Genomic DNA, 13,910 nt, shown 5'->3' with positions numbered 1-13,910 from the left:
TTTTGGTTCCTCCCTCTCTAAGCTCTTGTATTTCATGGTCTAAGGGATAACTTCACAAGCATCTGCCTCTAAAGATGCACTAAACTGAGCTAGTCTTCCTTCCACATCTCGTATCTATTCTTCCTCAAGTGTTCCTTCTTGGTAAATGATTCCTATCCCACCAGTTGTTTAAATCGGTCTTTACTTTAATTTTACCATGATTTTTCTTACTACCTCTCACATCCAGCATCTTATCAGTGAACATAATCCATTGGTTCTACTTTCCCATAATCTCTGCATATGTCTCCTCTATCATACAAGTCCACATCACCATCATTTCTCACCAGTCTTCTAAGTAATTTTCCTGCCTTCATTCTTGCCTCAGTATATATTTTTTTCCTACAGCAGCCAGTGATCTTCTTGAAATAGAAACCTGGTAATGTCATTACTAGGTTTGAAATACTTCATTGGTTTCCCTTTTAGCCATTAGGACAATAAAGTCCTGAACAATAAACTTCCTTCTTATGCTGGCCTCTGCTTAAGTTTCTGTCATCATCTCTGACCACCTCTCTCTCCTGTTGCACAACATTCTCTGTTGTTTCTGTGACCTTGCACCTGTGTTTCTTCTACCTGGGAAACTCTTATTCTTCAGGTCTTGAATTACATGTCATATCTTCTGAGAAAAACTTTCCCTAATTCCTTCAAAGCAAGATCAGTTGTCCCTTCTATTTCTCACTGCATTCGTTCCAAACTCATTTTTGCTTGTTATGTGCAATTTGATAATTGCTCTGTTTAACTGTTGGTATTCCCTCACAGATAGTAAGCACCATGAAGGCAGAAAACATTTCATCACAATATCCCCTAATCTTCCACAATTCAGCGCATAGAGTAAATGATTAGGAGATATTTGATAAATGAAAATATAAATGTAAGTGATTACATGAAGAATAGAGATTGCTTATTGGAGAAAAATTCTGTAGATTATTAGATTGAGAGCAAATAGAGAGAGGCCTTATATATATAATGGAAGGGAAATAATTCTTCCACAGAAAGGAAGAAAAGAACAATTGTGAGGGGTGTGAAGGAAGCAAAAGGAGGGAGTTCTTACTGAATGGCCTTGGTCTCAGCAGTATAACAAATTAGAAAGTCCATCTTTGGTGGGTAGATTGAGAGATGGCACATTAGTTGTTCTGAAGACAATGAGAATGATTTTAAACAGTAGCTGATAATAAGTCTAAGGTGGGCCACTAAAAGTAAATAAAATAATTACTTAGCAACATTAGAATTCTTGTTCAGGATAAATAACTTGAATTTATAGCAAATCCATTTACTACGATTATATGGTTTTCTTCATCCTGGCTTAGGTATGGGGGCAAAGGGAAAAAAAGTTCTGGGGTTTCATAGGCAGGTAAGTGGAGGTTTAGGAGGCCAAGAGGTTCTAGGGTGATAGGGAAGACAATTAGAATGACTGGTTAGAATGTTCATTTGATAAAGAGGGGAATTCACCAGAGGGGAGGGGAATAGACTGAGAGAATAAGAGGGGCAAGGAAGGGAGAGGCAAACTTTGGGGCATAAGTAGAAAATGAACAGTGAGCAGAGATTTTGGCCAAAAAAAAAAAGATTTTCTAAATATGAAATATTAGAAGAATGGCTTCTTTTAAATTTTTGAGGAGATCAACTAAAGACCTAATTTATTTTGAAATTACAGTGAATGTTTTTTCAAGTATAAGATATAACCTAAATTTCTTGAAGAGAAGTCACATTGTTTTTCTTTGATAATCTCTTTTACTATTTTAATATAATTGTCTTTTGTTTTCTATGCCTAATGGTATTTTTTGTCTGTATCTGAAGCTGTGTCAAACTGCTAATTCACTTACCAAATCCTCTGTGCCTGTAGTATCAGATACTAAAGGAGAGACTAGAATTGAAGACCCTTTTAACAATTAATGTACGTGATAACTTGTTTGAATTATTTTCTACTAGAGCCCATATTTATAAGATGATAATTATCTTCACATATTTTAGAGATGGAAGCATGATGTTTGATAACTCCTTTTTTCATGCCCAAATACTAAGTTAAGAGAATATCTATAAGTATAAAATATTGTTTGCTTTGTTGTCATTTGTATGCTTCTAACATCACTTTTGCTAGATTGTAGCTTTCTGAAAACAAGGGATGTATATTATTCATTTTGTTTTCTACATAGTGCCTTGCGTGTATTTGTGATCAAATAAAAGGTAGTTGGGTTTAATTATTTGAAATTCTTTAAGTTATTCAAGTGTTTATTTGAAAAACTTCCTTAATATGGGAGGTAGTATTAAACTGACTTCTCCATTTTTTCAGCATTAAAGCAGAAGAAAGTATGATTTTTCACTTTAATTCTGCAGCTGGATTATAATGAGATCTTATAATGAGAACTTAACATGTGATTGAGGCTTCCTTTTAGTATCATCGTCATAACAACATAGTACATCTGTTAATATTTTACAAAGTTGTTTCACATGTACTATTTAAGTTTAAAATACTTGTTTGTATGTGAACTGTTTATGACGCAAGGTGAATTGAACTTAACATGAAATAAACCCAATTTGAAAATTAGGCAACTGAGATCTGAGAGGTAAGAGTCTTGCTAAAATGTCACAAAAGTTGTAAGTGATTGAACTGAGTTCTATCACGTGTAGGTCTGTGCTATATATCTGCATGCACATGCACACACACATACATGGACGTGCTGAATTTCTGAATCTAGAAATCTGACTTCATCAGTGGGGTAGTAATTATTGGGTTTGTAACATAATTTGTACTATTGTCACATTAATCCACTCACCATTCTTCAGGAGACAAAAACATGTATACAAATATGTTTATGAATATGATTAAGTAGAAATTTATGAAGAAAAACCACCTTTGCAACATTTATTAAAGTTGAAGTAATGTATTATTAAAAATTCTAGTCCTGATTCCAACTTTTGAGGTTTTATTCTCCTTCCCTTATTCCACTGGCATACTGAACTTTAAATATGAATAGGTAATATTTCATATGTTTCGCATTACTTACAGGGTCTGTATAATTTGCCTGAAAAAGATAGTGGAGTGTAGCCCTGTGAAATATACTAAGTACATGGTCCCAGAGCAAATACTAAAGGAAAGTTACAAGTGTAGTACACATGACAGCATGATTATTCACAGGTGAAAAGGTTAGGACTAAATAAGATGGATAAAGCTGGTTTCAATATTCTGATCCCTTTCCTGGTATCTTAAGTATGGTGCTGACCTAGGTGTGTATATTTCATTGTTAACTTGATAACATAATACACCATGGGAGTAAAAGTAAAAGGTTATTGTGAGAACTTAAATACCTGCAACGATCCTAAGTGCTTTCAATGAAACAAACTCAGCTTCTTAGTATGTTACATTGTTAAAGCCGTGAAGCAATTACATATTGTTAGTTTATATGAGCCCACAGCCATATCAAGCCAGGTACTTACGGAAGTATGTTTTGAAGTAGGACTCTAGACATCACAAATACACCTTCTGCATAATCTAGGCAGTCTTGTTTTTTCCTTTTCTCTTTCCTTGTCTTCTTGCACAGATATTCATTGAATGCCCACAGTGTTTTAAGCTCTAGGATCATAGCATCAAACAAAACACTCCAAGTCCTTGCTCTCATCGAACTGATATTCATTGGGATGGAGAGGGAGACAGACAATGGGCAAATGAAGATTAAAGAGAGACAAAGAAACAGAGAGATGTAGCATAGCAGGTGTTTCATAATGTTAGGAAGAAAAGTAATGCATGTAAGTAGGAGTAAGGCTTTCAGCACTTTAAATTAGGGTAGTCAACAAAGATGTCTTTGATAACATAATATTTTGAACAAAGACCTGAGTAAAAATAAGAATCCTGTCTTTAGAATATATGAGGGCAGAGAGTTACACAGTGAGGAAAAATCTGAGGCAGTACTGAGAGTGCTTGACCTGTTTGAGAACCAGGAAGGGGTTTGGTATGTCTGGCTAAGAGTAAGTTAGGGAAGGGAAGGGTAGGAAGAAGAAAAGTCATGTGAGGTAGCAGGGACCAGATGGTAAATGACTTCTGGTCACTGGAAGGAGTTTGCATTTTATTATGTGTGATTTGAAAAGATATAGGAGGGTTTAGATATGTCTGAAGTGACATATCAGAGGTACACACTGCTGTGTGGAGACTCAGAGAACTCAAGGGTAACTACAGGGTTTGGGGCTTGAGTACCTCGTAAATGACGATGCCATTTAATGAGATGGGGTTCAACTTGAGAAAATTTCTTTTGTTTTGTTTTATATGAATCTCATCTCTCCCCTCCCACCTAGTTTTTGCTCGAAAGTGGAATAGACCAATTGGTAGTTTGATTTAAATTATTTTATGCTTGAAAGAAAGAATAACAATAGTGATGACAATAAGTAATATTTAATAGCCCTTACACTTTGCAAAATGTTTTAATATCCAGTAATGCATCTGCACTATATGGTCGCATGGAGGATTTCTGCACCTACTCCTAACTTTATGGAAAAAAAAATTTTTGAGACATAAGGTGATTTGTAACATACTTTAAAATACATAAAGAACAGTTCACATCTACTGAAAAAGAGTGAACCAAAGAGAGATTAGGTCTTGAAATATGTCACATAGGGGTTAAGAGAAAATTGAAAATGGACTGTAATGAATGGTCTTATTTACCCAACTGTGAATTAATATATATGCTATAATTTGTCTCTCAGATCCAAGGTTCATTAGTGCCCACCTCATCCCAGAAAGTGACAACCCTGAAGATGACAAAGTGTATTTTTTCTTCCGTGAAAATGCGATAGATGGAGAACACACTGGAAAAGCCACTCACGCTAGAATAGGTCAGATATGCAAGGTGAGGTAAAGAAAAAAATGAGGAGGGTATCATTGTCCAATCGCAGATTTTTCCTTTTCCACCTTTGTACAAATATAATGAAAAATATGGCTAAAAAGCTTGACTGATCACTATAAATATTTAACAAAAAAAGATTGAAAACATATTATAGTTGCTTATGAATAACTTCATAGTCAAACATAGAGGTACAGGTTGTGAGGTGTTATTTCACAATTACATTAAATAATATTAGTTTGAAATTCTAGAGAAATAATTTTTTTCATATTACCTGGGAAAATATAATTTTTGTATTCTCAGACCTAGCATAGGTTCCTACAATGTATAAGTTTTCAATGAATATTTTTTGTTGGAAATAACTCAAGTATGAATATAAAAGAGATAAGTGTTATAGCTTGTTCTTATGAATTGATTATAGCATCCTATATACACATATGTGCACACACACATAATTTTGAAGCTCTGAACTTTCATATACTGTGTGGCACAAATTCCGATGTGATATGTATTATAATGTTAGATATATAGAATAAAAAATTGGTCAGTAAATATGTATGGATTAGTTAGTATCAGTGTGAAAATACGATAACAATACTATTCTTACCCTCTATACTGTACAGTACAGTATATATGAAATATGAATGAAGCTAACTGTTATTATATATTAAAGCACCTTTCATCTCAAGAAAAATCACAACGACAAATCCAGTTACTGTCTTAAAATGAAATTATTTCTTTTAAAAAAAAATCATGAAATTTTAAAAATCCCTGTCTTGGGGCGGGGGTATCCTCTTTCCTATCCCAATCATGATCTAATTATTTATCTGTAGTATATTAAATTACTGGAAAATTAAAAGTTTTAATGCTCTGGAAACATGCAAATGATATATGCAATATATGAGAATCTTTTCTCCACAAAATATAAGGCATATTTAAAAGCAGTACTTACAAGGGTTAAAAAAATCTTTATACTAAATAAAATCGTATCAACAAAATATAAATCAGTGTTATATTTTTGAAGAAAAAGTTATTTTCCTTCAAACATATGCACATAAATATTATTTTATAAGACTATAAGTTCCTGGTAAATCCATACCATCATAATAGAATTTATTGCTACATCAGGTTACAGTTAAGTTTCATTTTCATTGAGAAGATACTTCTTCAAAATTTTTGCTCTAGAATGAGTTTTCTTTATTAAGATTTATGCAGATGTTTTTTCAGCATGCTGTTTGTAAAGTCAGCATTCCGTCAACTGAGCTTATAAAAATATTTGATGCTAGCATGCTTTTGTTTGTGGTGTATTTTCAGTATGGGTTATAAGGCATGCAGTTATTCTTTCATTCAGTAAATACTCATTAAGTGCCTACTATGTGCCAATGTGCTTACCTCTGTGAACCAGCCTACTTAGGTGAGTAAAATCTTAAGGAAAACTTACATAAGAAAGAGAGACTAAAAGCAAACCAAAACAAACACAAGAGTAGTATTGTTCATTGCAAAGTGGTAACAGAATGGAAAAAGTACAGTGACTTTTTAATGCTAAGGCATATTTATTGTAAGTCACTCCTTGAACAAGGTTGGAGTGAATAGATTTCACCAAAAATATAATAAGAAAGCATAGTTACTTATATCTAGTCATTTAAAATTCATTTCTCAATTTGAAAAACGAGGAATTGTGTTTTGTATCTGTCTCAAGATATGAGAAGATAAGATATTTGAAATTATCATTTGCATGCACAATTTCTAAAACCATTATTCTCTCCTTTCAGAATGACTTCGGGGGCCACAGAAGTCTGGTGAATAAATGGACAACATTCCTCAAAGCTCGTCTCATTTGTTCGGTGCCAGGTCCAAATGGCATTGACACTCATTTTGATGAATTGCGTAAGTAGCTGATGATGTCATATAGAGAGTATTCAAACTTTACCATTACCTTCAAAAATGCAACTTTCTCCAATTTTGTTTTAAAACAGAGGATGTATTCCTAATGAATTCTAAAGATCCTAAAAATCCAATTGTATATGGAGTGTTTACAACTTCCAGGTAAATAATGCTTTGCTCTCTTATTATCATAGAAAATTCATGTCCTTTAGATGCTTTCCAAGTGTCCATAATTTGTGAAAATATTTTTGAAAGAACAATGTCGGCTAAACCTTTGAGCTCTTGTGCATTCTTGGGTGCCTGAAATAAGTCATGACCTAAATCATTTTTTACATCAATTTTAGCAAAGAATTCATTACTATGAATTTAATGATAAAAAATGTATGCCATGTATAGCTTTGACTTTAAAATTTTGAGTGAAATATTTGAGTAAAATATTATAAACATAGAACTCTGAGTTTTGTTAAAAGTTTGTGGTGATATAAACTAAGGGTGAAAAATCTTCCCTCCCCTCTCCTTTCTCTTCTTCTTTGTCCCTACCCCCTCTTCCTCTCTCACTCTCTCTCTCTCCTCCTACTTCTTCCCTATCTCTCCCTCTCTTCGCCCTCCTCCTTTCATCATTCCCCATCTGCCTCAAAGCTCTTGCTGTCAATCAAGCAGTAATTATTTCCTATTACATTCAGCATAAAGTTTACATTACCTGGAGTTGCTAAAAGAAACATATATTTAAATGCATATAAAGAGGGATATGCATTTGGATATGTATAAATGTTTAAAAGAAAAATAATTTAAAATCAAAAGTCAGGAAAAGTGCTACAAGGGACTGTGATAGCATAAAGAAAGATTAACTACAATGTCCAACACTGATTTTTTCTGTAAATATTAAAACCATTACAAATTGATTGGACATTTTTACTTAATTTTTAAAATAACACGTAAAAATTAGGAAAACTATATTAGTAAAACCAGATGCAATTTCCCATACCTAAATATTTCTCTCCTTTGGTATAAAAACAGAATGACAGCTAAAGAATGTGGGAGGCTCAAATTAAACAAATACTAATCCATTTCTTCTGCTTCCTCATTGCTTAGTACAGTAGTTTTCAGTCTTATGCTCATGTCAGAATCGCCCAGAGAGCCTGTTAAAATACAGATGCTAGGCCCCGCCCTCAGAGTCTCTGATTCAGTAGGAAGGGGTAGGGCCTAAGAACGCATTTCTAACAAATTCCCAGGTGATGCCCATGCCGTTGGTCTCGGAACCACACTTTGAGAATCACTGGCTTAGTGGGTAAAATAATTTCACCTCTCTGCTTCAGCGAGATTGATGTCATATATGAGTTAGTCTTAACAGCTGTAAATCCTAAAAAGATCTTTTGATGATGATGGATTCCATCAATAGATAAGCAAAGTGTGTAACAATGAAAAAGGGACACATAAACATTATAGACTACTATAATGTATCAAATATGTATTAATTTGCTACTTATTCCATTATGAAAATATTATTGTTAAATTCTATAAATATTTACTGAAATTTACTGTGTGTCAAGTACCATGCGATTTGTAATTTATGTTACAGAAAAGAAGCCAGGCATGGTTCCTTCCCTCATGAAGCTTGCACTCTACCAACCATTGTCTAGATGCACCAGTTTTCAATAATAAACTCTTATTACATATGTTTTTCATTTGGTCTAATTTTTATGTAATTTTCTATGGGTAGAGATTGATTAAAAGGTATGCATTCCATAGTTTTAATGTGCATAACTGTTTTATATCTTTGTATAAATAAATCCCTCAAGCTGTATTTATATAAGCAAAATAAAATGGGAAATTGTGGCAGCTCATGGTAAACTTCCAATTTGCTTCAATTACCTGATTTTTTTTGTCCAACAAAATGATGGGGATAATTGCTGTAATACTCTACTTTTGCTAGGGTGTAATAGCTACTAACTTAAAATGATTTTCTGTGTTGGAAAGAGATGATTTTAAATGCCTTCACACAAATTGAACTCTGTTACTTGATCAAATACTTTTGTTGGTTTGGGAGTTAAAAATTATAATATAACACATTGACTATTCATCTTCACCAGTTTCAGTTTATAAAATGTGTTCTTAAACATTCTTTCTTGTTTAAACATTTCCTGGTTTCAGCAATGATGCTTAAGTCTTAACATAATACCAAAGTTTATATTTTTATTTTATCTGATATCAGAGTTAATCATTACCTTTTAGATTTTGTATATATGTTTTTCCTATCAGTGTTTACATATGATATGAATATATATTTATATCGTATATTGTCTATTTATGAAATGAATATGTATATGTTCTATGAGTACTAAAGGTGTTTTCATCCATGCCTTCTAATTTTGAGCAATCATAATTTTGCTCTCTTGTGTATTATTAAAATATATATAAACATGTGACTTAAAAAATCCCAAACACTATTTAAAAATTTATGTTCAAGTATTGATAATTGCTATCTGAAATTTAAAAACTCAGTATAAATAGCTCTGTCATTGTGTAAAGATGAAAGTCTGTTTTTGTTCTGTCTGTCTTTTTTAGTAACATCTTCAAGGGGTCAGCCGTGTGCATGTATAGCATGAGTGATGTGAGAAGGGTGTTCCTGGGTCCATATGCTCACAGGGATGGTCCCAACTACCAGTGGGTGCCTTATCAAGGAAGAGTCCCCTACCCACGACCAGGAACTGTAAGTGGCCTAGGTGTTTAAGATAGGAAATGAATAAATTTATGCTGAAGGTTAAAAAAAAAAGCAGCTACATACATATTAGATATAGATAATGTAAAAGAAAAATTCCAAGACTATAAATGAAAGCAAGGCAAGGATTTTTCTCTGATAACCATGAAATTCCACATTTAAAGACATGTTCTTCACAGACATCAATGCTTAAGTTCAACACTTACCGGTAGTTAATACCAATAATTTATGAGAAATAGAAACTGAGCAGGTAACCTTATTTATCTTCTTTTCTGAAAGAGATATAGTAAAAATGGCTTTCATGGAGAGTTGAAACAATTAGGATACACATAGACTTGCTCTCTCTGATTGTGGCAAAGGCTCAAGAATTGCACATTAAATAAGAGGAAACAAATTTAAATCAATATTATCTACCTATGGAAGTGGGACACATCTCTCAAATAGGTAAAGAAGATATGCAAGGAAGAAACAAACAAAAACCTCATGGAAAGGGCCTAGGTGTTTTAACAGATGCTGTCTACTATCGCTGACCTCTCCCCTTCCAGCAATGTTGTGCACATTCAGGCTTAAAAAAAAAGGTGGATAGAGCTCAAATTAAAATCAGCTTTAAGTCTGCAATTTAAAATAGGGAGAAAAACAGAAAAGACTCATACGGTAGAAAGTGAGTGAATATGACGTCAGATGTTCTAGAATATGTGGATAGAACCATCCAGTGCAACATTTCCTAACCCTAAGAATTTTTTTTTTTAACATCTTTATTGGAGTATAATTGCTTTACAATGGTGTGTTAGCATACGGCATTTGTTTTTCTCTTTCTGACTTACTTCACTCTGTGTGACAGACTCTAGGTCTATCCACCTCACTACAAATAACTCAATTTCATTTCTTTTTATGGCTGAGTAATATTCCATTGTATATATGTGCCACATCTTCTTTATCCATTCATCTGTCGATGGACACTTAGGTTGCTTCCATGTCCTGGCTATTGTAAATAGAGCTGCAGTGAACATTGTGGTACATGCCTCTTTTTGAATTATGGTCTTCTCAGGGTATATGCCCAGTAGTGGGATTGCTGGGTCCTATGATAGTTCTATTTTTAGTTTTTTAAGGAACCTCCATACTGTTCTCCATAGTGGCTGTATCAATTTACATTCCCACCAACAGTGGAAGAGGGTTCCCTTTTCTCCACACACTCTCCAGCATTTATTGTTTGTAGGTTTTTTGATGATGGCCATTCTGACTGGTGTGAGGTGATACCTCATTGTAGTTTTGATTTGCATTTCTCTAATGATTAGTGATGTTGAGCATCCTTTCATGTGTTTGTTGGCAATCTGTATATCTTCTTTAGAGAAATGTCTGTTTAGGTCTTCTGCCCATTTTTGGATTGGGTTGTTCTTTTCGATATTGAGCTGCATGAGCTGCTTGTAAATTTTGGAGATTAATCCTTTGTCAGTTGCTTCATTTGCAAATATTTTCTCCCTTTCTGAGGGTTGTCTTTTTGTGTTGTTTATGGTTTCCTTTGCTGTACGAAAGCTTTTAAGTTTCATTAGGTCCCATTTGTTTATTTGTTTTTATTTCCATTTCTCTAGAAGGTGATAACCCTAAGAATCTTTAAGGAAATAATTTCATATGATGAAAAAACTTGTTCTTTAAGTTTAACCATTATTTTAATTTCATGTCAGTTTTATTGTTAAATTCAAGTAAATGATGTTTTTAGATGAGTTTATTAGGCATAGGATGCTTTTAATCTTCTTCTTCATTTTCTATAAAATTTTTTGCTAAACTTATTTATGAGCATTTCATAAAGATTACTTCTAGCTGATGGAGCTTGTAGGTAAAAAACCTAAATAGGCTTTCAGAAGAAAAAATGAACAAGATAGACTATCCATTGATTATAAGAAGCCTGTTTTAACAGATTTATGCATACATACATATGTATATGTATGTGTGTGTGTGTGTATGTATATATAAAATAGTATATTCAATAGCCCAATACTTGTACCCATTTCACAGATGAAGACTCTGAGGCAAAGAGAGGAGCCAAGATTCATTCCAGGCAGTTTGATTCTAGAGCCTGAATTCTCACCCATTGTTCATAGAGAGTTGTTATGACATGGTCCATTAAGTCAGCAGTGTGAACCAAGTGCTGGAGGCAGAAGACAGAAAGCACTGCCTAAGCTAGGAATTAGGGAGGGGCTGCCAAAAGGAGGCAACACCTTACTCCGTGAATAAAATTCACTTAGATCAATCCATTAATCCCAAAAGTGGGCAGCTGAGAATATGTCGTTCCATCAACACTACTGGAGAAAAACATATTAAGAAGCCTTCAAGCAGTGTGTCAATAGAAGGGCATTTTCTTTATTTTTAAAGAAAAACCTACAGCTTAAGTAATACTAAATACAAAAATAAAAGTAAGGCAAGAAAGTGAGACAAATTGTAAGATAAAAGTCTAAAATAAATAAATCTCTTCATTTTCAATCATTTCTAAATTTTTGCAAGTTGTTTTTAAATGGTGGTAGAAAAGCAAAAAAAATTAATGTTATAAAATATGTTTTATCGTTTCTTCTAGGAGTTTATACAGCTATTTGATATTTCTATAACATTAAATAAATAATTTTTTAATTTACTTAAATAAAAAGTAATTCCCTAAATCCCTTAACTGTTATATTAGTGTATTATTGTGTGTGTATCTGTATAGTACATACATATATATTCATAAAGAGATACTCTTCCTGTTTCAAAATAGCTTTATTTCATTTCTCATGAATTATTAATGATCTGTGTTAAGGTAATGGCAGAGACAATTGATTTCTCCTTCTAAGCCTCTTGTTAGATCAAGAACCACTCAACTACATTTCAGCTCTCAAACTCTTACATTAAATGGCAGAAATTAGTTAAGTGTAAGACAAAAAGCAAGAGACTGGAGATACTGTACTCTGAATGCTTGCACCACATAATTAAATGCAGTGAAAAGAGACAGTAAAATCTGAATTTTCTTGTTTTTGTTTTATTGCCTTAAGTGGAGCATTTAAATCCAGAGGTGATATTATGACACTGTACAGCACAGCATCCTGTCTGGCTCTCCCTATGGCCATCATCTGTTCTGCTTGGTCCATTCTGATTGGTCAGTTTCTGTGCCATGCAAGTTGTTAAACACCTTGAATAACACATCTCCTTATCCCTAGAATTACTGTAATTGTTAAAGAAATAATACTTTTGGTCCTTTTTGTGGTACTTTTTCAGGGTTATGTTAAAAATAAAGCAATAAAGAATAGTTTATATTGTCTTTTAGTTTGAAGAGAGCATTTATATTTTAGCATAATACCATAGGGAAAAATGAAATGCATTCAAGAAAATATTTGATTTTCTCTAATCTAATGATTAATAGCATTTAGTTATAACATATTCCAGTCATTATTTCAAATACTTCATTTCGACATAAAGTATATGGTGTTGTCACTAATAGAGGCATCAGACTTCTCCTGTACACTGAATTCATTAGATGCATTTGCAATTTTTGGTAAGAAATGATGACATCCCATCGAGACTTAAAATATGTTTAGAAAATGTATATTATATATTACATCTTCTAATTTAAGTAAAATTATTTTGTTTTTTAGTTTAACAGTTACTTAAAAAAATTACAGATTTAGATTCCTAGTTCATTGAGGCCATATATTATATAAATTATAATCCTATTCATTATATTTTAATCAAAAGATAATATTTTCTTTATCTTAATAGTGTCCCAGTAAAACATTTGGTGGATTTGAGTCTACAAAAGACCTTCCTGATGATGTTATAACATTTGCCAGAAGTCATCCAGCCATGTACAATCCAGTGTTTCCTATTAATAACCGACCGATAATGATCAAAACAGATGTAAATTACCAGTTTACACAAATTGTAGTAGATCGAGTGGATGCAGAAGATGGCCAGTATGATGTCATGTTTATTGGAACAGGTAAATGTTTTAACTTCAGCTCTAAATGTTCTTCCAGAACATTGCGTCTAACTAATTAAGTATAGTAAGAACTGAAGGAAGACTTTATAGTCACTCTTAAGGTATAGTTAACCTCTGATAAATGACTAAAAACCCTGAACATTCTCCCATTCCAATGTGTTATTTTTTTAGGCAAGTTGACATATATTTATTAATTTAAATTAAATTTCCTTTTCAATCAAAAGTTGATAAATGTAATCAGGTAAAGCTATTGATTAGGTGAACAATCAATGTCTATAATTGAATCATAACTCTTTTCTGAACAGTGGCTTTTCAGGACAAAAATGTATTGCTCAAATCGTGCATAAAATTCCCAAGACATTCAATAAAAGTTCTAGAATATATTGATGCAAAATTATCTGAACTTTAAAATTATCATAGAGTGCAAATCTTCCAGAAAATAAATTTTGGCAACAAAATTTGTTTAGTGTTTTTACCA

The 13,910-nt window shown here is 32.9% G+C and overlaps 1 protein-coding gene across 1 annotated transcript in view; it reads left to right on the top strand.

Annotated features, from left to right (window-relative positions):
- SEMA3A (semaphorin 3A) overlaps positions 1–13,910 on the top strand; it is a 252,291-nt gene that overhangs the window by 178,400 nt on the left and 59,981 nt on the right. Inside the window, exons 7-11 of the mRNA XM_082472478.1 lie at positions 4,729–4,871; positions 6,638–6,752; positions 6,842–6,911; positions 9,315–9,459; positions 13,213–13,432. Coding sequence (XP_082328604.1) covers positions 4,729–4,871; positions 6,638–6,752; positions 6,842–6,911; positions 9,315–9,459; positions 13,213–13,432 — 693 coding nt within the window. The remainder of the gene's footprint in view (positions 1–4,728; positions 4,872–6,637; positions 6,753–6,841; positions 6,912–9,314; positions 9,460–13,212; positions 13,433–13,910) is intronic.

The sequence above is a fragment of the Balaenoptera physalus genome, assembly GCF_965194825.1.
Source record: "Balaenoptera physalus genome assembly, chromosome: 8".
Taxonomy (NCBI): domain Eukaryota; kingdom Metazoa; phylum Chordata; class Mammalia; order Artiodactyla; family Balaenopteridae; genus Balaenoptera; species Balaenoptera physalus.
The sequence above is the reverse complement of the archived record's forward strand: the minus strand, read 5'-3'. Positions and strand labels throughout refer to the sequence as shown.